The sequence below is a fragment of the Arachis hypogaea genome, chromosome 11, assembly GCF_003086295.3.
Source record: "Arachis hypogaea cultivar Tifrunner chromosome 11, arahy.Tifrunner.gnm2.J5K5, whole genome shotgun sequence".
NCBI lineage: Eukaryota > Viridiplantae > Streptophyta > Magnoliopsida > Fabales > Fabaceae > Arachis > Arachis hypogaea.
The window spans coordinates 148,919,481-148,945,519 of NC_092046.1; the positions used below are offsets into that span (position 1 = coordinate 148,919,481).

At 34.8% G+C, this 26,039-nt stretch overlaps 3 protein-coding genes and 1 pseudogene across 4 annotated transcripts; 1 reads left to right on the forward strand and 3 right to left on the reverse strand.

Moving 5' to 3' along the window:
* Nucleotides 1-483: 483 nt before the first annotated feature.
* Nucleotides 484-4,840, forward strand: LOC112723652 (casein kinase 1-like protein 12). Its single transcript, XM_025775091.3, has 14 exons — nt 484-1,097; nt 1,193-1,233; nt 1,649-1,718; nt 1,840-1,988; nt 2,088-2,183; nt 2,287-2,357; nt 2,504-2,565; nt 2,670-2,733; nt 2,818-2,902; nt 2,984-3,110; nt 3,252-3,334; nt 3,450-3,516; nt 3,784-3,863; nt 4,078-4,840. Exons 1-14 carry the CDS (start codon nt 1,022-1,024, stop codon nt 4,369-4,371), a joined length of 1,365 nt encoding a protein of 454 aa, XP_025630876.1. The 5' UTR covers nt 484-1,021; the 3' UTR covers nt 4,372-4,840.
* Nucleotides 4,841-5,710: 870 nt separating this feature from the next.
* On the reverse strand, nt 5,711-6,699 carry LOC112723653 (uncharacterized). The gene has a single exon (XM_025775092.3). The coding sequence runs from the start codon at nt 6,535-6,537 to the stop codon at nt 6,160-6,162; it is 378 nt and encodes a 125-aa protein (XP_025630877.1). The 5' UTR covers nt 6,538-6,699; the 3' UTR covers nt 5,711-6,159.
* Nucleotides 6,700-7,500: 801 nt separating this feature from the next.
* LOC112723654 (diacylglycerol O-acyltransferase 1A) lies at nt 7,501-13,555 on the reverse strand. Of its 2 annotated transcripts, none has more exons than XM_025775095.3 (16): nt 12,837-13,555; nt 12,622-12,702; nt 12,416-12,489; nt 11,919-11,994; nt 11,695-11,762; nt 11,077-11,200; nt 10,665-10,763; nt 9,893-9,994; nt 9,668-9,804; nt 9,409-9,490; nt 9,263-9,283; nt 8,829-8,891; nt 8,447-8,494; nt 8,217-8,279; nt 7,991-8,044; nt 7,501-7,878 (listed from the first exon to the last, which is right to left on the reverse strand). In XM_025775095.3, the coding sequence occupies exons 1-16, from the start codon at nt 13,179-13,181 to the stop codon at nt 7,774-7,776; spliced, it is 1,542 nt and encodes a 513-aa protein (XP_025630880.1). In that variant the 5' UTR covers nt 13,182-13,555; the 3' UTR covers nt 7,501-7,773. The 2 variants fall into 2 exon arrangements, with proteins under 2 accessions (XP_025630880.1, XP_025630878.1); XM_025775093.3 differs by having other exon boundaries at nt 12,622-12,705; nt 12,837-13,435.
* A 2,563-nt stretch (nt 13,556-16,118) lies between these two features.
* Nucleotides 16,119-25,259, reverse strand: LOC112723655 (eukaryotic initiation factor 4A-15-like; annotated as a pseudogene).
* Between the last annotated feature and the right edge of the window lie 780 nt (nt 25,260-26,039).

The following is a 26,039-nucleotide window of genomic DNA, read 5'->3' on the forward strand; positions in this document are numbered from 1 at the left end:
ATTCTCCTGCGGATATCATTCACAAAATCTATTAATAACATAGAAAAAATCATCACTGCCACTATATATAGTTCAAAACCAAAAATATCAACACAACAATACACGTGGATGAGTATAAATGCTCAATATATAGAAGCTAGAGTACAATTAATTTACTACTCTTACCATTCGCCAAAATTATATGACCTTTCATTTTTAATTATTTTGACAGGCACCTGATATTGAAATTATTTGCCACCTCTTAGCCAAATACAATTTTAAAATTGTCAATGAGTAATAGCTCAAATGATATAGTCTCTCCATACTCAATTAAAAGGTTGCGGATTTGAATCTCTTATTTTTGGTAAAAAAAAAAATTTCAAAATTTTTAATTTAATTTAAAAATTTGAATTTTGAAAAAAAGAAAATAAAATAAAGATGACCAAAACGACAGTTACATCGTACCCGCAATAACGTCACGTGGGAATTACGCTCCGTGAGATCACGTGACAGTGGGCACCAGCGCGAAAAGCTTGTTCCGTGTGTGAGCAGTGCGTACGGAACACGCGTGGACACGCATTCGGTCCTTCGAAAATGAAAAGAGGAAGAAAAGAAGGGACGGTTGCAAGAATGGTGTTGGTTGCACTGAATCAAACTTGAAGGTCCATAACATAATGCAAGAGAGAGAAACACCACACTCTTCTTCTTCTTCTTCTTCTTCTTCTTAGTTTCTCACTTTTCTTTTGACCTAACCCTACAATTTTTCACTCTCCATCCTTTTTCTTATCTTTAACTCACTGTTTCTGTTACAATTTCACCGTCAATTCGAAATATCCGTGAGCCTAGATCTCACACCGTACCATACCCTATCATTCCTTTTTTTTTCCCCTCTTCTGCTAGATTGACGAGTTGGTAGCTCCGGGTTCTGACTATGGATGTCATTTGACGACTTTACTTTTTCAGAATTAGGGTTCTTAATTACTACTATTTAGCTTAGGGTTCCATACTCCTCTCTCTCTCTCTCTCTCTCTCTCTCTCGTGAATGGAACCTCGTGTTGGTAACAAGTTTCGGCTGGGTAGGAAGATCGGTAGCGGCTCCTTTGGGGAGATCTACTTAGGTTAATTTCTTTTCTATTTTGTTTTTTTTTTTTTTTTGTGGGCCTTTGCATGTTCATAGTTTGTGAGTGTTTTAATGAGTTTGTTTGTGCTGCAGGTACTAATATTCAGACTAACGAAGAAGTTGCAATTAAGCTTGTAAGTTCTGTTCACCATTGAGTACTTCTTTCTTTCAATGAATTCTAGAAGTTCGAACTGGGTTTTGGGGGAATTTGGTTCACAGTGATTTGATGTAAAATTAGTTTCTGCACTGAATTATGTCCTCAATGAGCTATCCTGCTCTCTTTTCGGGGGAGGGTTTTGGAGTTGAAAGATATTTGATCATTTTAAAACCCCTCTTTGCTTGGATAGCCTTTTGAATTCCTTAAGACTTTTTTTGAGCTGGAAGTTTACTTCTATTGACTAGATAAAAGAATCTCAATATAAACTCTTCTTCTCATTTTGTATTTGTTTGATGGAGTAATAACCGGATTGTTGATATCTTTGCACACACTAGAGCTTAATTGTTGATCTTTCTTAGTTCTTACTGTTGTTTGATGCCCTTTTGATTCAGGAAAATGTCAAGACAAAGCATCCTCAGTTGCTTTACGAATCCAAATTATACAGAATTCTACAAGGAGGAAGTAATTACTGCCTTCATACTTTTTGTTTTTTTCTTCTGTTTTTTACTTTTTTTTTTTTTACATACGTCCTGCAAGGAGTACAGAAGTTCCCTTTAGTCTTAATTGAATTTGGTCTTGCCAGCTGGAATTCCAAATGTTAGATGGTTTGGGGTGGAGGGAGATTACAATGTTCTAGTGATGGATCTGCTTGGACCTAGTCTTGAAGATCTATTCAACTTTTGTAGTAGAAAGCTGTCACTAAAGACTGTTCTTATGCTTGCTGATCAAATGGTGGGCCCTGCTCTGCTTTGTAAAATTTTATATCAATTATATATTATTATTCAAGGTTTTTTTCCCCCTTAAAGTACTTATTCATATTTTGTTATCCAGATCAACCGTGTCGAGTTCATCCATTCTAAATCATTTCTACATCGGGATATTAAACCGGATAATTTTCTGATGGGCCTAGGAAGGCGTGCGAATCAGGTATCTAATATTGTTGTCATGATTACTTTTGATGTATTGTACGTTTATACATGTTGGTATTTATTAGTTCAATGTTGATGTATATGTTTATGACTGTATGTAGGTTTATGCTATTGATTTTGGTTTGGCTAAGAAATACAGAGATAGTTCAACCCATCAACACATTCCTTACAGGTTGGAGGTTCTGTTGTACATGAGATGCTTTTAGATTTCTTGATATTTTGTCTTCCCTTTTATGGTGTAGTAAGTTAGCATACATTTTGCCCACAACTGTTTGGATATCCATTATGTATAATCCGTTCACTTTTTAATTACTTCAGGGAAAATAAGAATTTGACTGGAACTGCAAGATATGCTAGCATGAATACTCACCTTGGCATTGGTATGAGTTATATATATTGATTATGACATTTGTACTATAAAATGGAAAGATTTTGTTCTCTAACAGGTACTTGCTGCCTATATTTCTCTTGTAATTGATGTTAGAGCAAAGTCGCAGAGATGATTTAGAGTCTCTTGGTTATGTTTTGATGTACTTCCTGAGAGGAAGGTAATTACTGTTGTCTCTTGAGTCTCTCCCATACCCAATGTTTGTCCATACTAAATACATTGTCTCATTTGTTTTCTTTTGTAGTCTTCCTTGGCAGGGACTTAAAGCTGGAACAAAGAAACAAAAGTACGAGAAAATCAGTGAAAAAAAAGTTTCTACCTCAATTGAAGTGAGCTATATTACAATTGATCCCTTCTAATGCATATTTTATTTGTCTTTGTAAGATATACTGAATTTGTTGATATTCCAGGCACTATGTCGTGGCTATCCAACTGAATTTGCATCATACTTCCACTACTGCCGCTCATTAAGGTTTGATGATAAGCCAGATTATGCTTATCTCAAAAGGATATTTCGCGACCTCTTTATTCGTGAAGGTTTGCTGTTATTGTCATAACAAACAGGATACCTGTTGTCTCACTTTTCTACCATTTTTTCCCCATACCTGTATAGTTTACATTTCATCCTTTGTAGGACCGTGTTATCAATTTGCTTTCGTTATGAAATTGGCTGGACAGGTTTCCAGTTTGATTATGTGTTTGACTGGACCATCTTGAAGTATCAGCAATCACAACTAGCCACTCCTCCGGCACGGGGCATTGTGAGCATTCCCTTAACACATCTCTCCAACCTACTTCCAAAGAAGAAAAATCCTTGCTCTTTTGGGAATCTTGTTATCTGAAATCCAATATCTCTGTTTTAAATTTTTAATATAGGGTCCTAGTGCTGGAACCAGTTCTGGAATGCCACCAGCTGTTATTACTAATCCCGATAGACAGACAGGTAGTTTTCTTGAAGATCTTGAGTGACACTTCTTTCATATCTTTTAATCTATATGTCGCTTTGGGTGCTGCCCTTCCCTGTATCCTGCTTAACGCAAGATGCTTGTGCACTGGGCTGCATCAATACAATCAACTCTATTTCAACTGCTATGCGACGATGTAGGTTATACAGTAGGTAGAGTCTGTCTTTCTCACCCAAGTTTTAGGGATATGTACCTGACATCCTAATCTGCCTCATTTTCTTAATTCCGTTGCTTGTCTCTCACAGGTGGGGAAGAAGGACGGCCTCCTGGTTTGATTTCGGTGGATTCTTCAAGGCGGAGAATGTCGGGACCCATTTTAAATTCTGTAAGTTTCTCATATGGGTAGTAACGTTTGGATGTTCTGTTAACAAGGGTCCTATGCTGAGCTATACGAGCTTGATTTCCATCTGGTTCCTAATAAAGTATTATAGCTTTACGGATTCTTTGTTTCCTGAGCTTGATTTCTCATGAGGGAATTTGCTGCCAACCCTTATTTTACTCCTTCATGATCAATAAATTCATCACCTTTGATAATGCAGTTATCAAGTGCCAACATCTTGGGCCAGTCAAGTGGATCATCAAGGCGGGTTGCTGTTTCTGGTAGCCGTGACGCATTTGGTGCTGAGTCAGATATTCGTGCTCGAAATACCGAAGCTAGCCCTGGAGCAGCACATAGAATTACAAGCGGGCAAAGAAGTTCACCAGTTGGATCTTCTGAACCCCAGAGAGTAACAGCATCCGGTAGGCATGGTTCTCACACCAGGAATTATGACAGCGCAGTCAGGGGCATGGAGAATTTGCAATTAGAGACTGATGAGAGGGCTCATTATTAGCTTTTTCTGCAAAAGTTGCGTATGTGGGTTTGTATTGTTTGCTCATCTTCTCATACCGATGAAAAGCCGCGAAGCTGAAATAATGAGCTTTTAGCAAGGACTGTGTTTGCTGTAAAACTGGTTAAATTGGCTCCTCGCTGCTGGCAGGAACAACTAAATTTTATAACCTCTTTCCCTGTGATGTGAGTTGTTTTGGTTTACCTGAAGTTTGCAGTCACGTGGACCACAGCGGTCAAAACTATCAAATACCAGCGAAATTGTAATTAGCCATTTTACTTTAGGTTTGAAGATTCCCATAGATCCCATGGTGTAATTTTCTGTGGTTGTTACTCTTGGCATTTTAAAATGTTCTACCTTGTGAAATTCCTATCAAGCTTAACACCATTGTACCCATCTAATATTTTCTTCTTGTTCTCTTGATCAACGTAACGTATATATCAGTTGCTAACTACGCGTGGCTTTCTGTTAATTGCATGTGGGATTGTTCGGCATACTCATAAATTATGATATTTGGCAGATGTTTAAATTTGAATCGCGCCCATTAATCCTCTTCTGTCTCTGGGTGGTTGATCAGTGTCTTAGACTTTATTGGCCTCTTAATTACTCTATAATTCCCATCCATTTAACCCTACTATACTAGGAATGGAAGTGAAACTGGCAACAGTTCTCGAGGGTTGCAGAACCATAATTCAAATAAGCAACCTTTGTCTGTGGATATGCTGCATTTGCTGTCCATCTTGAACGTTTAAACGTTATGTATATTGCAAATATCTGTAACTTCATTTGTACAATGAGTACTTAATTCTCTTTCGGATTGCAAAAGGTTCAATCAGATGTTTGGTTAACTTTGAATAACCTGCGATGTTGATATTGAAGCGAACAAGCTCGTGGGGAAAACTGAGGTATGTCCCTCTTAGGTTGGTCGAAAATGGGAAAGCCAAAATCATTTGCTGCAGAAATGTCACTGACATGAATCAGAACATGGATTTCTCTGTCAAGCCATTGCCCTGTATAACTTTGCTGCCAAATCAAAATCCAGTGGCCAATATGCATATCCACAGTCACAATATTTTGTAATTTCCTTTCCTTTATTGAAGACTTGGAGACTAAGTCAGAAAATGTTACTCTTGAAAGTAACATTATACTGTCCTTTTCAGGATTTACATCATTACCATGCAGAAAAGTAAAACGATTATCTTTGTGGACCTCAACTCTAGCACTTGAACCAAAACTACATTGAAATGCGGTCAATTCTTCGTTAATTTTTGGATGAAGGACTACTAAAGGAATCCTCCAGAATCACATCTATTTTTAGTTTTCATGGGACTTAGCAACATCATACACATGCACAACAATTATCATTAATGAATTTCAACATGCATACACCAAATTTTTCCAAATATAAACAACGAATCAACACTAACTGTCAGTCTTGAGTTAGAACAGGAAGACATAGTAGTGATGTTCTTAAGCAAAACAAGATGGTTACACTCTTTACAGAAAACCAAAATAGAAAAACAGAATAACAATTTCTCTCCCATATTACATTCCTTAGGGGCATGTACTTTCCACCCATGAGAAATAAACACTAACAATAATAAGTAATAACGAGTAAATAAACAAAAACAAATAAATTATTCATCAATTATATATATATATTTATAAATATATAAAAGGTACCGAGCTGAAAGTTGCTCACTTTGTTAAGAGATTCAAAGGACACCACCGAAATTGGAGAGCCGCCTTTAATTAAAGGTCTGAATTTCAAAGAACATCCAAAAAAGGTAGCTACCATCCATAGACAACTCTATTGCACCTGTCCTTGAGCCACTTGAAGCTCTTCCTCAGAGACCCTTTGAGCTTCCCTTCAACAGCATAAACCTTGTAACTTGCCACCCTTTTCTTCCTCTGCAACTCTGGATCACTGAAACTCCAGCTTTTTGAGGTTGACCCGTTTGTGGACTTGCCCTTCTTGAACTTTGGGTCGTTCGCCACGTGGATTTGCGTTGGGTGCACCGATGAGGCATAGGAAGCGCTGTAGCACCGGAGATCTTGCATGCCGTGGACATCGCCGGAGGTTGCGGTGGTTCCGTTTCCGGTGGGTCCAGTATATGGTTCAATTTGCATCCTTCCGTCACCGTACGACTTGGATCTGAAATCTTCCATGTGTGAAGAAGAGAGAGCACAGAAGCTTTGTTTTGGGAACACACTCACTTCGCTTTCTGTGAAAAGATTCAATATTTTTGCAAATGGGGTTGTGGGTTCTGTTCTTCTGTAGAGAACAGCAACCTATGCTTTGGTTTCTTTAGGACATGTTTTTCACCGAACGATTTTTCTTTTCTTCTCCTCTCTTTTTTAATCTTATTTTTCTCTTTTTATTTAATTTAATCGAAGTAATATACGACTGTCTACGAGGTGGCGCTGACTACAATGGTTTTTGTTCCTGCGTCGGTGGTATTTAAGTACGACAAATAAAATAATATTTATAATTTTTTAATTTTAATTTTTATAAACAGTGAATTTTACACAAATAATTATAATTAATTGTGTATTATTTTATCATTAATAAATAATTATTTTACACAAATTGGGTTTTTAATAAAAGATTTTTATTTCTAAATTCTTAGTAATTTGTAAAATCCAAATAAAAGAAAGAAGTTTAATTGAGCGTGGAACGAGGAACAAATGAAAATGCGTCACGTAATATGTAGCACGTGAGAAGCACGGCATTATCAAATTGCACACTAGGAGTTAGAGTTGGATCATGTGATGTGCTAGTTGTGTTTGATGTATTAAAATATTTTAGAAACATTTAGAGTAATAAGACAATCATGCAGCTGAAAAGATTTAGTTAAAAGACTAATAAGTTTCTGTTTAAAAAAAGAGAGAGAGAACAATTTAGTTTATGAGAATGTGAAAACTCAGGTGAAGTCGACTTCACGTGAAGTTGATATCTGAGAGTTGATAGATGAAAATTTAGTTAAATCAGTCAAATCATCTAACAGCTTTCAGGTATCAACTTCACGTGAAGTCAACTGTACTTGAGTTTTCACTTTCTGAGAATTAGGCAGGATTCATTTGAGAACATTTACTACTCAGAATAATACTTAAAAAATGGAGGGATGCCGATTGAACCAAACCATTTACAGCTATTCCATTTCTTCCATTAATTAACAGAAACCTATTACAGTGTTACTTGGCAGTACCATTGCCTGTGCATTGCTTTCAAAATTGTTTGCATATTTGTTACAATTGACAGAAGATTTGAGTATTGAGACTGAATACATAGATATATGTAGGTGAATATAGCCTCCTCAGAAATCAATATTGAGCAGCATATCTCTCGAATAAGTGAATTACTCACCCACATGTAGAGTTAATGATGTAATTGCTTGCTTAAGCTTATTCAGTTTTGACCTTCCTACTCATCAAATCATGGTAGTATAGTAGTACGCACATAGGTTGACCAAGAATACAGAATATGAACCAAAAAATCATGTTACCAACCTGCAATGAAGAAAATCACAATGTTTTTAATGTTAAGAAAGATTTTCAATAAGTTGAATATAAAAGGAAGATACATAATGCTATTTCAATAACCTCAAAACAGCACACATACCATTGAGCTTCTGAATTTATTTTGCAGATAATTAGTGATCAGGACCAAAGGAACCTGGGGGAAAAATCCATTATCATGACAATTGAGCCAAAAATATGATACCGATTCAATACTCAGCAAAACATTTTCTCAGTATTCTACATGTGAGTTTGGTTTTCTTGGAAACTTTGTTAGTTTTGCCGGAAAAAAAAACCTAGGAAAACATGTAACAGCCATATAATTTTACCTGCATCATAATTCCAATGAAAGCCCAAAGCTTGAATATATGACACGGAACGGCAATGCACAGCTGCACTCGGACGAAAAATCATGAGGAAAGATTGCAAATCTCAGTTGTCTTTGTTGACGACATTGAGAATGTTACTCATATTTACATATGCATCTTTTACTACCAGAAACAAATGAAGGATTTATTGAAGGGAAGAGGATAAAGAAAAAGAGAACTAAACTACACACCTCGTGGAACAAAGCAGAAACGAGGAAGGCTATTAAAAGAGCAACACCCTGTGAATATCACAATCATAAGTACATATATAAATATATTTAGAATTAGAAGTTAGAAAAATAATATATCAACAATATTTAACAGTGATTATGAGTATGATTTTACATAATTATTATGAGTAAAAATTTACATTATTATTTATTCAATAGGATAACACTAATGACGTTCATTCAATTCCAACAGCACTAAATGATCCTTTTAAAGGCAGCCAGAGATGGTTAACATAGACTGACAATGTCATAACTCATCAAGACAAATTTTCAACTCCTAAAGTGTGCTTAGAATACATAAGTTCAAAGTCGATACAGTAACACAGATGAGATGCTTGATTACCTTGGGCACACCATGTCTTATACATGGAAAATATAGATGGCGGATCATCCATTTATGAACAGGCTGCAATATCAAAGAATAGTAGAGTAATGGATTAGAAATACACTTGAAAATAACAAATGAACCTGCAAAGTTCTATATATGGTTTTAGAACCATTTACACAGTAACAGCTGAGAAACTACATCAGCAAGAAACATATGGAACCTGCAGCTTCCATTTCTTCCTTTTGTTAATTTCAGAGAATTATAATTTGTAAACCCTTTTTTTAATGTAAAGAGTGGTAAACCATGATTACACCTGGTAGAATAACTATATAAAATATATATTCACAAGAATTTCATCACTACACGAGACCAGCAAATCATTTCCCAGGAAGAGAAAAAATAATAAAGAGAGAACTTGGTCTTCAAAATTAAGTCCGGAAAAGACATACCATATTCCACAACCTCCAATACTGACGAATGCGACGACAGAAGCAGCATCACGACAACATTAAACAAAAGGAAAATATGTGAAAAATTCACTTAACAAATAATTATAAATAAACAACCTAAGAGAGTGCCGAGACAAAGAAATTACCTCATCAACAGTTTTTGCATTCCACCAATCCTTGTAAAATTCACGATCACCAAATCGCAGAAGCTCTGCAAGTATATTTAACCTACATTGCAAAATTGCAAATATTGTTTGTGATAGATCACGGGTGTTTTATCATCATCAAATTGCACAGTACAGAAGTCCATGTTAAGCACAGGTAACTAGAGCTACAATCCTTCAGTTTACATGTAAACACACCAGCAAATATAAACAATGGATGAGCCCGAGATTAAATACAAACCAAAGGTGGAAAAAGCAGTAGAACATGCAGAGCCACACATATAAATTTGGAACAGAAAGCTTCAAGACTCTCTCAATCGCATATAAAAGGTTTCCCTTCAAAGGATGCTGTGAATTCTGTACGATCGGATTAATATACTGCAGAGTTAAATCATAAAAGCACGGTCAGAAAACCTGAAGAATTCGGGAAAATAAGAATTAAGAAAAAAATACAGGCATTTCTTACCTGTTCTATTATAAATCCCATTAATCCTGTAAATATTATCAGCGTGACAAGTTGACGAAAGACCCAACCCTTTCGAATAGATGGCGTGCGGGGATAGCTTGGCTATAACATTTCATACCACAGGAATCAAAACGGTGTAGAACATTTTGTAGAAAAGACAATGCAAGAAATTTCTACTCAAAATAAGAGTCACCATAACAATAACATTTGCAATCCACCCAAAGATACATTTACCAAGACAACTGCAAAAACAAATGAGACTCAAAAAATTACTCATAGAAAGTAAGAGAAATTCTGCAACCTTGGATAATACCCGGAATATCCATAAGCTATAAAGGGGAAACCAGGGACAGGGAGATAACACTTAATTTATGCATATTTTAATGTTGATTATTTAAGCAATACAAACTTAATCTTGTTGTGAGGTTTTAAATTAATACGAGATCACTTAGGCACTGTGTTGGGACCAGCAAAGACTGGTTGACTTGTAAGCAAGTAATTATCTCAACTTGTATGGAATTTTGATGTCAACCAAAAGATTATTTTGGGGTAAGCATGAATAATAGAATTAGGAACAGAACAAGCTGATTGTAAGCTTCAAGAACTTAGGGAAAGTACAACAGAAGATAGATAAAGAAAGGATTTTTGCCATATATTTTGCTAAACAATGTTTGATGCTCCCAAATGTTCGTCAGGAAAGGCCATGAAAATCGAAAATAATATGCCAAAAATTCAAAGAAGAATAGGGAAAATCACTTGAAAGTGCTGTCACCTGGTAACATAATGTAGGAGCAAGCATGAAGTATGCCAATCTCCTTATGCTTACATCATAAGGATAGTCCATACTGAGCGTACTGGGTAATCCTTCTACCTATAATACAGCGAAAATGATAAGTTGCCGTGAAATAGATGTATCACACATTCACAAATCAGTAGAGAGCACCACACAGAAATAAGGAAAAGAATCAAGAGGAAAAAGGATGGACATTATTAGAATTAAGAAGTGAGAAAACTGCACATCAGCAAATAATGAAATTTTAGTTGTTCGTGATCCATAGGCTGCAATTTATCGAGCAGGATTTGCCTGCTTAAAAAATATTCACCACATACATCCGGCATTTCCTAGATTTTAAAATCCTAAGTATACTGCATTTACAAATTCACATGTGAAACTAAAAAGCTACCTTCTCATTTGATTTGGCAAGTGCTCTCAAGTCATAGTTCGTATGTCCATAAGACACTAACTTTAACCACACGATACAAGCAAATAGCATTAATGTGACGCCTGATAGGAAAGCAGAATCAGATCTGCAAAGAATAAATTGCAAATTAATTCAATTCCAGGATCATGGAAACCAGTTGTAAGCAGGAGCTTTAAATCTTTCCATAAACAATAGAAGAATGCATGTAAAATCCATGTGCAAGTTAATAATCAAGGTTATTAATTACTAGCCCATTACCAACTTAAACTCATATTCTATAACTAAATTTATCCATACTGGACACATGGCATGCTTGACCACAGAACGCAGACCTGATTCGTAGGGATTTTATTTGGCAGATCAATAAAGACCGGTTTTCAGGCATTTGAGGGGAAGTCCAATATTTAAGAAACGAGAGAAAACACAAATCAAATCAAACATGCCTCTTATTCAATTTCATGTGTCGTTTTACGAAATCTTTCATAATATTTAGCATTTTTCGATCAAAAATCCTGCCTGCCCCCCAAAAGAAAAAAAATAAAATAAAGTAGACAAGTTCTGTAGTCAACTTCGAAAAAGACATGAAAGAACAACACTGACCTGAGAATTACAAAAATCGGATACAGAAGTGAAGTTGATGTAATGATTATATGAAGTATCACAACGACCTGAAATATTATGTCAAAATTAGTTATCCACGCAATAATTTACCACATCCCAAAACTCTAATGAGTTGTACTGGGCAGAAGGATTTCATGTGGCTCCATAACTATGTTCCAATCAATCTTATAGAACTCTAAATGTCAAATGGCTGAATAACTTACTGGTTCAGGAATATATTTATGCTGTGCCAACTTTTCTACTATGAAGGAAGCAACAGGGAATAGTAAAAGAGTAAGACTGCAAGACAAACATAATCACTTGTTGTCAAATTACATTATAAGAAATGATGCCCAAGTGAATAATTTAAACTCAAGGTATTTCATTGAGAGACCACTAATTTGACCCCGGAAGGATTAAATCGCTAACAAATTAGTCACAATGAAAATTTCTATCAGTCCGTGGTACCAATATCATGAATTTTGTTATTGCTAATAGAATTTATTATTATTAAGAAAATAAGTTACAGGGATTGATTTGTTGGCAAATTGATGTTTTTGAAGGACCAATTCGTCAAAATTTTGATCTTTTTAGGTACCATTATATCAGCGTATTAATTATCAAGACACCCCAAGAGAATATATCTATAGGGGTCTAATTGTCAGCAGTTTAATCATTTTTTGACCAAATTGGTGGTTCTCTTTGAGCTCACCACACTTACCAACACATGAAGAGAGGCCAATCGCTCAAAGATGTTGAACTAAACCAAAAATCAGTCTTAATCAACCAACCATACTGCAAAACAAAATAATTCCACATCTTTAAACAGACAAATATACAAAATAAAATAACCACAAAATGGAAAACAATTTCCTTTCTCAAAATAAATAGATTAAAATAAAAGTGAATAGGTGAATAATTAGTAACCTTCATCAAATTCTCAATGATAAGTCTGCTGTTAACCGCAACAAGCACCACTATGCAGAGGTTGAAGAGGCCCGCATGACTCTGCTGTTAGATTGAATAATTAGTAAAACGAATAGGTTCAGCAACGCACTAGCATGCAACCTTCATTCAAGTCATAACCAGAAATTACGGCAACTGAAAAATTGGATCGCGAGACTGAGAAGAAAGCGGTTAACCTGTTTGAAAATGTTGCCGGAGCTGAGTGGACTGTCCCTGATTCTGCGATGAGCTGGGAACGAAGGTCGGTAATCGAAGTTCACGGCGGAAAAATCGGCGGCGTTTTGCTGACGGTTGCCTTTTGATGCATCATCCACTCCATTACCGTTATTGTTATCGTCGGAGCTTGAATCCTTCGCCAACTCCTCACTCGAACTCTCACCTTCGAAGGCGTCCAGCTCCACCTTCTCCAACGGCGTAGCAGAGGTGGCGCCGCCGCCGCGTCTCCGCCGCACGGTAGAGCTGTTAGCACCTGAATCTCCCTGAACAGTGGCGGTGGCGCCCACGCTCTGGTAAATCGCCATCGAAGAATAAAGAATGAAAAAGCAAAATTGGTGACGTGTTGTTCCGAGTGAAGGAAATCGAATCAACCTTCAACTTGTTAATAGATATACTAATTTAAGAGCGATAACTTAACACTTAATTATATTTGTTTATTTAGATTTAGATATATAGAATTACAGAGAAGAAGAGAGAGCGTTTTGATTTTGGATTTGAAGGTGTTGTTGCTGTTTTGTTCTGAGAAGAAAAGGAACTGAGAGAGAATGGAATCTCATTCGAATAAATGAATATAACTGCTTTTCTACCTTAATTTCCCACCCTTTTTCATTTTTAATTTTGTTTAATTAGTGTGTACCACGAGCTAATCATTAAAAATAATAAACCAACTAATTTGGTTGGTTAATCAGTTCATTCATTACTTTAAATAAGTATCAAAAGTTTGAATTTCACTTTTTACATGAAGTTTATATTCGCAACGAATTAATCTTTAATATCCCGAGTTGAAAAATACTGTAAGTAATACCAACAGTCTTATAGCTCATTCTAGAAGCTTATTATTATTATTGGCTTTATTGGTTAGTTAAATTGTTTAACTAATTAATTTGTTCAAACTAGATGAATTTTTATAGGAATAAGTGGATAAGTGTTGAAAAAGACAAATAGGTTTTTCCGTCCAAATGCTTTTGTTAGGAACTGATCCGTCTAAATGTCTTCATTAGGGATTAATCTGTCTAAATTTTGTAAAAATCAGAAATTTAAAAGTATTTTTTAATAATCAAAGACAAAAATATCCATGAAACAAAAGGTTAAGAACCTATTTGTCCTTTTCTCTTTTTATTTTGTACAATTATGAAGGAATAAGTGTTGGTACGATGATGATTATATTATAGGTGTGTACATTAAAGATAGAGACAGATTTTTAGTATAGTAAAATTAAGGAATATTATAGAAGTAATGGAGAAGAGATGAAGGAGATAGAGCAGAGGTTGGGGTTGAGGCCTTAAGATTTGACACGTAAGGCGCCACCTTATTCTTAATTACAAAGGGAAAGGGTTGCGTTGCTTTACGTCCTTTATTTTATGTATCAAAATCCTCTCATCCTCACTCGCCCTACTGTTCGGTTCTATTTGTCACTTTCTGTACCTACCGATAGATTCGATGTACTTACATTTCCCATAGTTGAAATTTGAAGTTATGGCCATCAATGATGGCATACTCGTCAAACACATCAAGAAAAGGATAATATCTGTCAAAAAGGAGCGATATTTCAGACCATGCTTCATGCTTTGGAAGTTTATACCGGATAAATTCAGGTGCAGTTAATTTAATATAAAATTAATAATTAAAAATTATTAAATAATTTAATAAATTTGATTAAATTATTATTTAATAATTTTTTATTATCAACTTCACATAAAATTGATTACATATGAGTTTTTATTTTATACATATACTCTTTTTTAATAGTTAAAATGAATTGTAATTGTAAAGGTTAATAATCTTAGCTTAAACTTAACTTATAAGTATAAACAACTTTGGAGATCCTTGTGAGTGTTTTGAATTTTTAAGTGAAATATTATGGTTAGAATTTAAAAGATTAAGAAATGAGTTGCTTTACTCAATATCATGAAAATTTATTCTTTTATCATTTTTTTTCATACGATTTCGTGGATATGAATGAATTTAGAATCTTAACATATGTCAAGCTGCAGTCAATAAAACCATGAAAGGTAATTGCCAAAGTGATGAAAAATAAGTAACAAAATTCAATGCAAACCAACTAACCAAGCATCGTATATCACAGAGAAACAAAAACAACGTAAAGTGTAGGGTAGAAAAAAGTGACGGATGGATATGTATATAGTAGAAGTCAAAAAACTAATGTAGACAATCAATGTACTTCAATTCCCTTGTTGAAACTTGAAATTATGGCCACGAATGGTGGATGAAACTTGTCAAAGGACATAAATCCGAGACCATGTTTGGAAGCTCTCAAAAAGGTTTTCCTTTTTCTTTTTCTTTCATAAAATTTTTTCCTCTTCTTTCTCTCTCTATATATATATCATCAAAATGGTGTTTAGAAAATACTAAAATAATTTATAATTTATGACTAGAAGTTAATAATCCTAGTTAAAAACTATTTAAAATTATAAGGAGTGAAGATCCATCCTCATGAGTAAAGGTGTGGTTAAACAAAGTTACATTATAAAAGAGAAATGACAAAAATGTTAATTTCCTAAATACTTTCACCATTGCACCTAGACATTAATAATGAACCACCAAATTCTGATCTAACATTTTAAAAATCGAATTGTTCATTAAATCGAAATAACTAGAAGTCGAAAAATTTAGAATTCCAATTGAAATTAAACTAAATATAATAAAAGATTCATCAAAATATATATTTTGCCAAAAAGAAGTTTTTAAAATAGAAGATTCATCAAAGTTTTTTCCGCAAAAGAAACCAAAGCAAGTTCAATTGAGTCACCAATTGTTTGACAGATATATCCAAATCATTGTCCGGTTCTCAAAACCATACTCCAAGTACACAATAACTGGCCATGCCTATCTTTTGGCAAAAGGAATATTGCAGCGCAAATAATAGTTACCGGCGCATAAATGAGACATTAAACACAAACGCAACCATAAATGAATAGTACTATCTGTTTCTATCATATTTCCAATTGCAGTTACCAAATAAAGAGGTAAGAGTAATGACATATATATATATATATATAACAAACAATAAATTTCAACACAAATCAAGCATCGTATATCTAACAGGGAAACAAAACCAACGTAAAACACGAAGCATAGTAGAAGTGACGGGTACATATATGAAAAGTCAAATAAGTGAAATAACTAATTCAAACCACCACGAATTCGTAACAAAATGGTCAATGTTAAGACAAAAATGTAACGTAAAAGCGTAAAACGTTATACCCATGCTAGCAAATTACTTTATGAAACAAAACAGTCAATATATTCTTAAAAAACCCTAAACATCGTAAAGTAATATTAGACAAATTACCTTGTAGAAATGTGCGACAAGCATACACCAAAATGGGCAATAATGGGTTTCCACATTGCAAGTACCCTATCACTTAGATGTTGAAGCGACTAACAATCTAAATAAACTTACTAGGCCAATTAAAAAAGGGGTTTCAAACGAAATAACAAACTAGGGAGAAAAAAAAAGGGTTCGCGGAGAGAGAGAAGAAACATTACATAAAACTTAACCAAACATCATCACCCCAAAAAGAAAAAAAGAACAAAAAAAAAAGGACACCTTCACCGAACATAAACTAGTATTCCTCTAACATGTTGAAAGACAAAATCTCTTCAGAGGAGTTCAGCAACATTTGCAGGCAGCTCCTCGATTTGCACATTATAAAACTTCTGGATGTCAAACAGCATTCTTTCATCATCCTTCGTGACAAAGTTGATGGCAACACCCTTCCTACCAAACCGACCACTACGACCAATACGGTGGAGATAGTTCTCAGGCTGTGTAGGGAGATCATAGTTTATAACAAGAGACACTTGCTGAACATCAATACCACGTGCCAGAAGATCGGTTGTTATAAGAACACGGGAAGACCCAGATCGGAATTCCCGCATAATGATGTCCCTCGTATTCTGGTCCATGTCTCCGTGGGTGGCTGACACCGTGTGGTCTCGGCTTCGCATCTTGTCAGTCAACCAATCGACCTTCCTTCTGGTGTTGACAAAAATGACACTCTGGGTAATGGCTAATGTCTCGTACAGATCACAAAGTGTGTCGAGCTTCCATTCCTCTCTCTCACAATTGACATAAAACTGCTTTATACCCTCCAAAGTGAGCTCGTCACGCTTCACAAGGATCCTCACAGGTTTGTTCATGAACTTCCTAGTAATTTCAAGGGCCTCAGGTGGCATTGTGGCAGAGAAAACTCCTACCTGAATCTTAGATGGCAGCAACTGGAATATATCGTAGATCTGATAACAAGGAAGCAGATGATGGATAAAGAAGTTATACAAATAACAAAACCAAATTTTCATGATTCAACACCAATGGCCAAAAACTGTGACAAGCTTAAACTGATTGAAACAAAGTAACATTTATCTTCAACTAGAAATTAATAATCACTAAATTTCAAGAACTTTTAACAGACAATGAATATAAAAAAACTGAGGGCACTTGAAAGTATAAACATTAAACAGTCAGAAATAGAAGAGAAGAAAATACAATCGATTAGATAAAGTAGGAATTAATGATGGGCTAGGGTAAAAAATACAGGTTTGCATGGGATGATTTTACATATCTATAAAACTTGATAATAAAGTGAAATATGAAAACATTAGTAATCAAGTAAATAAAGAAGTACCTGGTCTTTAAAACCCCTTGAAAGCATTTCATCGGCCTCATCCAACACAAACATTTTAATGTGATCCGGCTGAAGTGACTGTCTGCGCAGCATATCAAAGACACGTCCAGGAGTACCAACAACAACATGAACACCGCTGGCTAGAATACGTTGGTCTTCACGAACACTGGTGCCTCCCACACAGGCATGAACCTTCACACCTAGATAATCACCAAGCGCTCGCATAACCTTCTCAATTTGCTGAGCAAGCTCACGGGTTGGTGCTAAAACCAAGGCCTGACATTCAGTCAGGCTGTAGTCAAGTTGCTGCAAGATCCCAGAGCAGAAAGTTGCAGTTTTTCCAGTTCCAGATTGGGCCTGTTGAATAACATCAAGTCCCTTGCAGAATGGGACAATTCCCCTTTGCTGAATAGCCGATGGCTTTTCAAAACCTACAGAACAAATCATACTAGTTTTACATTCCAAAATTTCAACTAAAATTACATGACAACATTAGTGGGACAAACAAACAGGGCAGTTTACGCATAATAAGCAGAACAAATCGAACACATGCTAAGTTCTATGCTGCCACCATACATTATCGATTAAATACATTTTCTAAAAAACATATAAATTAAAGGGACTAGTAAAAGTTTACCATAGGCATAAATGCCTCTGAGGAGATTCTCTTGCAAACCCATAGCATCAAAGCTATCGTACACCTCATCATAAGATGTGAAGAAGTCCTGTCCATCAGCTGTGAGTCTGTGAATCCAAGATATGACAATGAACCATAAATTCAACCCCAAAAAAATAACTATGTTGGAATGATAACGAGGAAAAAGGGAAAGCACTTACAAATCATTCATTTTGGCATCAAATTGACGAGCATCGAACTGTGTTCCCTCAGGTGCAGCTCCTGCCATGACTGCAACACCAAAACAAATACAACAACAGAAACAATTATGCCACGCAAATAATTACAGAATCAGCACCATAAAAACAACTTGATGGAAACCAAAAAACATAAAAAAAAATAAATATCGAATCAGCATAAGCTCTAACCGTAATAAAAAATTGATGTGAATCACTTGCTGATACAAAAAGTTTTAGTTTCAAAAAGGCTCGAACCATAATACGAAACAAGCGTTAACTTGCATAAAACAACATCCGCTCAACAATAACGAATAGCAGCAAAGGAAAAATAAAAAATAAAAGAACATATATACAGTTAATCAGAAGAGACTGAAAGACTGGGATAACAAGATCGTTGAATCGAGAAGAGATTCACCTGCGGATGATGATGTTGATATTGACGTTGATGTTGATGATGAAGAAGACGAAGATGTTTGCAGTGGAAGAAGATCGAGCGGAGTTAGGGTTTCCCAAACTCCTCGGATCTACGCCGCGGAGTTAAGGAGAGAATAAGAGTGTGTGTTTGTGAAGTGAGAAAAGAAACAAGGGTTCTCTAGTGGATTAATCGACAAAATAATAACGAATACCAAATTAGTTAAAATAATAAATAGTCTTCTCGAACTTTATATATACACAAAAAATCCATAAGATAAATGATAAAAAATAGAAAGATAAATGGCAAATTAAATAAGATGTAAAAAATTTTATATATACACAAAAGATCAGTTTAGTTAAATATCTTTAATATAGATGATTGAATTTTTATTTACATATAATATAATTGATATAATTTAAAATTATAATATAATTTAAATAAGAGAATTATTTTATATATACACAATTTAAATATTAGTTGATTTATTCAATATACAAAATTTAAAAATTATTAAATTAAGATTTTAACCACTTTAATTGTATCCTCAACCATCTGACTTTGTAGCACATTATTCTTGCTTAGTGACTTTTCTTTTTTAGTTGCTTCAATTGCTTTACATTAATTAGGATAATTTATACTAATAAATTAAATAAAATTTAAAGTTATACAGATGTCTTAAATTAATTTTTGTTATATATCTTAGAATATTTTTATGTAAATAAATCAAATTCATTAGCTATTATAAATATTGATTCGATTTTTATGGAAATACTCTAAGACAGATGTGTAACGAAAATTAATTTAGAACATTTACATAATTTTAAACTCTATTTAATTTATTAGTATAAATTATCCTATTAATTAAAAGAGTTTTGTGAGCACTTTTAGTTCAATAACTATTTAAAAAACATTCATTTTATAAACATATTTCATTTAAATAATTTATAATTTGGTAATATCTAAAGTTTGAATAACAAAAAAAATATGATTTGCTACTAATATCTTTTAACTTTCATTTCCTTTTTTTATTTTCTTTTTATACAAATAAATCTAGAAAGACTAAGATTTCAATCAACTTTCATTTATCTTCTTTCTTGCTCACTTTCTTTTCCTTTATTTTCTTTTTTCTAACCAAACAAAACTTTAGCAAATAGTCCTAAATTCATCCCTTTAAATAATAATCAGAGAAATAAAATTATTTGAGAAGAAATATATATCAAATCTCTCTTAATGTCTAATTTTTTACAGATACAGAGGCAACACACAAGTCAAACTCATTGAACCCATGCATCTCCATTCTCCACCGCCAAAGTCACTTAACAAGTGTTCCAATTACATCATTAGTAATTTCATTCTTTTCAATGCAAATCTGATTGAGATCAAAATATCAAAACTATTTTCCGAAATTAAACCAAAGAGTAAATAGTTATTTTTAACTAAAAAAATTTTAAATACTGAAAAAATTAACCAAAAAAAATAAAATTAATATTATATCTATAAAAAATTAATTCTGTTAAATAAAAATACTCAATCATTAGTTTTTTGTTAACTCCCTTAAAAAATATATTATTCTTAAATTACCTTTTTATTATATCTTCTGCCCTTCAAACACATTCTCATTAAAACAGAACTACTCTCTCCCACGGAATTTTGTTTGACCTTCCTTCAATGTAAAACTCTCTCCCACGGAATTAAATCAATCCATAATAAATAATACATATAATTAATACAACTATACGGACCATCTTTAAACCTCAGATGTTTCTGCGGCGAGCAACAAATCTGTGGCATTTTGGTCCGCGTAGAATGGTACAGCTCCTGCCACATATTACCAAGAACAAATCAAAGCTCCCACTTTTGTGGCCCAATATTTAATAGCATCTCATTTGACCGTACATTTGCCTGTTATTTTTGTGATTCATCGACATGGGAATCATTCTGAGCTTGAAACTTCAGAATTTTCAAACTAACTGCAGAATTCGCTTAAATGCACTTGCAATGGAATGTGCACATATGGCTACCAAATTGTGAGATAACATCTACAAGGCATCCATAACCTCCAACTGCCACAACCTGGAAAGAATAACGCAGTAATGCATTCAACATAAATAAAATAAACTAGAAAATAACAAGTCATGAATGCAGCAAGCTTGAGTTGACCACACAGTGACCCATCTCAACAGCAATAAGATGTTGAATCAGAACCAGAACCTACCCCTGCAGGATGTAAGGAGACAGAGAAAGCTGATGCAGGAGCACACTGTATTTGCGAAAGGATTGCACCATTCATGTCAAAGCGATTGAGTAGAGGATCTGCACCAACTGCCAAAATCTGACAGAGGTGAGAGTTGAGATACAAATTAGGGCTATTTTGATCGTTTAGTGTTCAAGACAGCAAGACGGCAGAAACAAAAGATATGAATTATGAAGGTTAGCCAACTCACTTGGTTGCTGTCAAATAGCATGTCCTGTACAGAAGCACGAGTTGAAATCCTTGATAAGCACTCTGAAGCAGGAAGGTTCCAAAGGGATATATTCCGTCCACTACTGCAAGCCTGTGGAATGATGACAATGGTCCCTTAACCATTCACAGAAGCAAACGGCAATTACAAGATACATAATGCCTTTAGAAAGGGATATTTTGGCCATAAAATGTGATAGTTATTAATAATAGAAAGTTTAGCAGAGGGTAGCAACAAATAGCATTTCTGTAACAATGATTATACTAAACGAGGAATTGTATCACAACTACGAACTAAGGGAAACGAAGTTCTATTTGATTGTTAACTTGCCATATGCCAATGTTAATATGAGTTAGCTCCTCTGATTGTAAAATAGGACAATAAATTAAGTGTAAAATCATTATCTAAATATCTGTTCTCATAGCTGGATACCAACTGCAAGTCTGCAACCATAGGTAACTTAGGAAGTAAGGGTGGCAAACGGGCCGGAGTTCGTCGGGCCGAAAAAAGGCAGGCCAGGCTAGAGTTTTGAGTCCGCCAAAATTTAAAAAAAAAGCCTAAAACCCACAGCTTTGGCGGCCTTTGACGGTGCGGGCTAGCCCGGCGGGCCCGCTATTTTTTTTATAGCCTAAACCAAAAACTACCCAAACCCATAAACTCAACTACCAAACCCAGCACAAATAACCCTACCCATAAGCACAAGTCACTCCCATCTGTCTCCCCACCCACCCCTAACCCTACTCACAAATTTGTCTTTGGAATGTTTGTTTATTTTACTTAAGCTATAACTTGGATAATGTTTGATTGATGAGATTTGAACAATGTTTAATTAAATGCTTTGAAGAATGTTTTAATTTGGACAATGTTTGTTTGATTATTTTGTTTCAAAAAACTTGGTTAAAGATTACATTTATCAGAAATTTAGAATTATATGAATTTAGAAATTATAGATTTATTAAAATGTTTGTAAAATTGTATTTTTTTTTTCAATATTTAATGGTTTAGTAATTTTTGAGAGAGAGAGAGAGAGAGAAGGCAGGCTTAGCCCACCGGCCTGCCAACCCGTCGTTAGGCAGGGTGGGATAGATATTAGGGACCGCCTCACTAGGCGGGGCGGGGCGGGCTAACCCACCAACTGGCAGGCTTTTGGCGGGGTGGTCTAGACCGCTTGCCACCCCTGCTAGGAAGTGATCAACATCATTTTGTCTAGAAATTCGTATTTCTTTTACTACATAGGCACATGTAGACCAAAAGAAGGGAGAGATCAATGGAAGGGAAGTATGAAATCTTAGAGGCTTACCAACCAGCTCTCACTTGCATCTAATGCAACACAGCCAACCCATGAAACAGATCCTTTTAAGTTCAAATCTTTTACTGGATCAATCACTTTGATACACTTTCCACTTTTGCAATCTAGTATGGTATAGAAGCCACAAAAACAAAAGTATCAGCCAAAATTCTGCACAAATATATTTAATGAACCAAATAATTTATAGAAAAATGTACCCCAAATTCGTGCAGTCCTGTCCTCTGAACCAGTTATGATCTGAACATTGGTATTAAAAAAGGAGTTAGAACACTCGAGAGTACATACAGACTACAGTGGGGTGACAATTCTGAATAAATGGCAGCAACAGGGACGTTTAGCAATCAGATTTTAAAATACTAGCTCATATATTCCCTAATGTCTCAAGTCTAAAAGTGCATGCACTCAATCCTAAAAGCTCCAAAAGTCCATAGCTCATTCAATTTTTGTTCAATAAACAATAGAATGATAGGGCTATAACCAAATTATTAGACTCCACGTTATCGACCCGCTCTATATTTTAGACTACTACTAATATCACTAGGAGCACTCCTTTTCCTCTTACATCCACTGTTTAGATCTTTAATTGCCTGCAAAAAGGTGTGTAGCACTTTATATTCCATAAATATGGCCACAAAAAATTAGGGCATAAACACCAAGTTATTTTTTTCTTTTTCAATAAAAGAAATATTATTACAGCAAAATAGATAAAATGATCACCAACTAGTGAAACTAACAGAAGTCATAGGGTTAAGACTCGAGACCTGATTGGATGAGTTGCGAGCAACTATGCAGTGCAAGTAGTCCAAGTGCCCCTTAAATACCATTTTCACTTTACCAGTTTCCTACAGTATTAAAACTTGTTAACCAAGGAGAACAACAGATACAACAAATAAATCAATTTATACCAAGAAACCTCCTAAACAAAAATTATATTCACCCCCCACAAATACATACCACATCCCAACAATATGCACAAGAATCACCAGAAGCAGAGAAAACAGATCCTCCCTGCAATTGAACAAGGAAGCATGAACAGTTGAACACACACAATCAACGAAACAAACTGTTATGAAAAACGATATTCTTTAAACTAAAAGAGAAAAAAAAAAAGGAAATATTAAAAACCTGAGAATTAACAGCAATAGCATTATTCTCAGGGATAGGTGAAAGTGCACCCCAAGGACCTCTGAAAGACAACAATAACGGTGTGATGTTAATAAGGGACCAGGACTCCAGGAGGAAGGGGAGTAACTGATTGGAAGCAGATCTGGCTAACAAGGAGTATGCATTCTGTAAAAGTTAAAGCTCACTTGTGTTGAGGATTTGCCAGGTCAAGTATGGGTTTGATATTGTTTCCTGAAATAATAGGAAACAACATGCATAAAGAGATTGAAGAATTCATCCATTTCAAAGGTAAAAATGTGAGCGGAAAGTGGAGTGCGGAAAAGACATAAAACACAAGGAGGTGAACAGAAAACCTCCCTAATCATGGATAATACAGCAGGGCACAGGAGAAAATGAATGAACAAAATAATCCAAGCCCGAATAAAGATCAACTCCGCAGGCATCACACTGACACATCAATCCCAATTACTTATTTTCGGAATATAAACTTTGCAATAACACATCAATCAACTCGATGGCTGTCACGTATATTAACAAGTCTCATGCAAGAAAGTCAAAATGCAAGATGGAACAGTTAGAATAACAGGATACTAATTGAATCATCAAAGATCTAAGCAAGTTTCAGCCCAGAAGCACAACCTTGAGAAGAAACAGCACTATTTGAGTTTGCAAGTTCCTTCCACCTCCATCCTCGAATCCACCCATCATCTCCACAACTGCAAGTCAAAGCTACAGTCAACCGGTATCCAATAACATGCGACAATCCTCATGTTTAATTCACCATCAGCAACAGGTAGATGGAGACCAATATAACGTAATAAAATTAGAGCCATAGAGATAATAGCACAAATTTGAACCTTAACAACAGTACATCTTCACCATCACCATAGAATTTGACATCATATGCAGGTCCATCATGCCCTTGAAAGAAGCAATCTGGTTCAGCCAATAATCTGCGCCAATTCCAATCCATATCAAAACACAGTTAACTCCAATAAACACAACAGATAAAACTTAAATTACCATAAAATCGCAATGCAAACTCACCTAGCCGCATTGGCATCGGTATTACTTTTCTGCGAAAAAAATTAATAAAATAAATAAACTCAGAATCACAAGTTCAATCTCTAACAAAAAAAACAAGAGGCAAATGACGATGGGAGATAAGAGAGTGGTGACTGACGAGGTTGGAGATGCAGGAAGGGATGGAGTAGGAGGCGATAGAACCGTCGCTGGAAGCAACGACGAGAGAGTGAGGATTAGGGTTTCGGGGACTAGGAGCCCAAGCCGTACGGAAAACGGTTCGGGTTTGGATCTCCCTCTCCTTGAGGAGGCGTTCCCTGTACGCATTTTCGTCCCAGTTGGTTGCGTCGCCGCACATTGTCACCTGCACCGCGCCGCCGCCGCCGCCGCTTCACTGACACTGCTCAGTCTAGGTACTCATTTCAGCTCACTCACCGCTCACGCGCCTTTTTCTTGGGCTAAAAATACGCATTAATGTTTATATTTGGCGGGGAGCTGAATGCTGATGGATTTTTTTTTCTTTTCTCTTTTTATCAGGTTCGGTTGAAAATTAAGGATTCCCATTCTTTTTGTTATAGGTATTAAGGATTCTCATTCTTAGTGTATGTTTGGGTACCATTATTTTGTTAAAAAAAGATCTTCTTTTATTATATTTTTTTATTTTTTAACGTGTTTAGCAAATTTCTAGCAGTAAAAATAAAAGCACTAGTAAAATCAAAAAAAGATCTTTTTTGAGAAGCTGTAATTTATATCTTTTTTTAAAAGATCTTTTTTCCTTAAAAAAAGATGTTTTTCGTGTAATAAATGAACAAAAAAATACTTTTATATTGTTATACCCAAATATAATTGATAGATAAAAAAACATTTTTACATGAGATATCCAAACATAAAATTACTTTTATTTTTCTATAAGATCTTTTAAAAAAAGATAACTAAAAAGAATATCTTTTTTCAAAAGCTCACCCAAACAAGCCCTTAAAGTGAATTTATTACAAATCAAAGAAGTTTACCACTAAACCGAAGTTTTTTGGAGATTTTTCTTTTTTTTTTTTTGGAGATTTTTCTTTTCTCTAGCCTCTTTTCAATCTTCTTGGGCCTTGAGCCCTTTATTAACCCAGTAAAAAGTTGGGTCCAATAATAGAATGACAATAATTGATTAATTGAAATTTTATAAGACTTAGTAATATAATATATGGCCAAGGAAATTTATTATTTTCCAATTTTAAATTTTTTTAATAGTATAAAATTAGAATATTGTCTAAAATGTTTATCTCTTGATATCTTTTAATTAATATTATACAAAAAAATATTATTAATCAATTTTT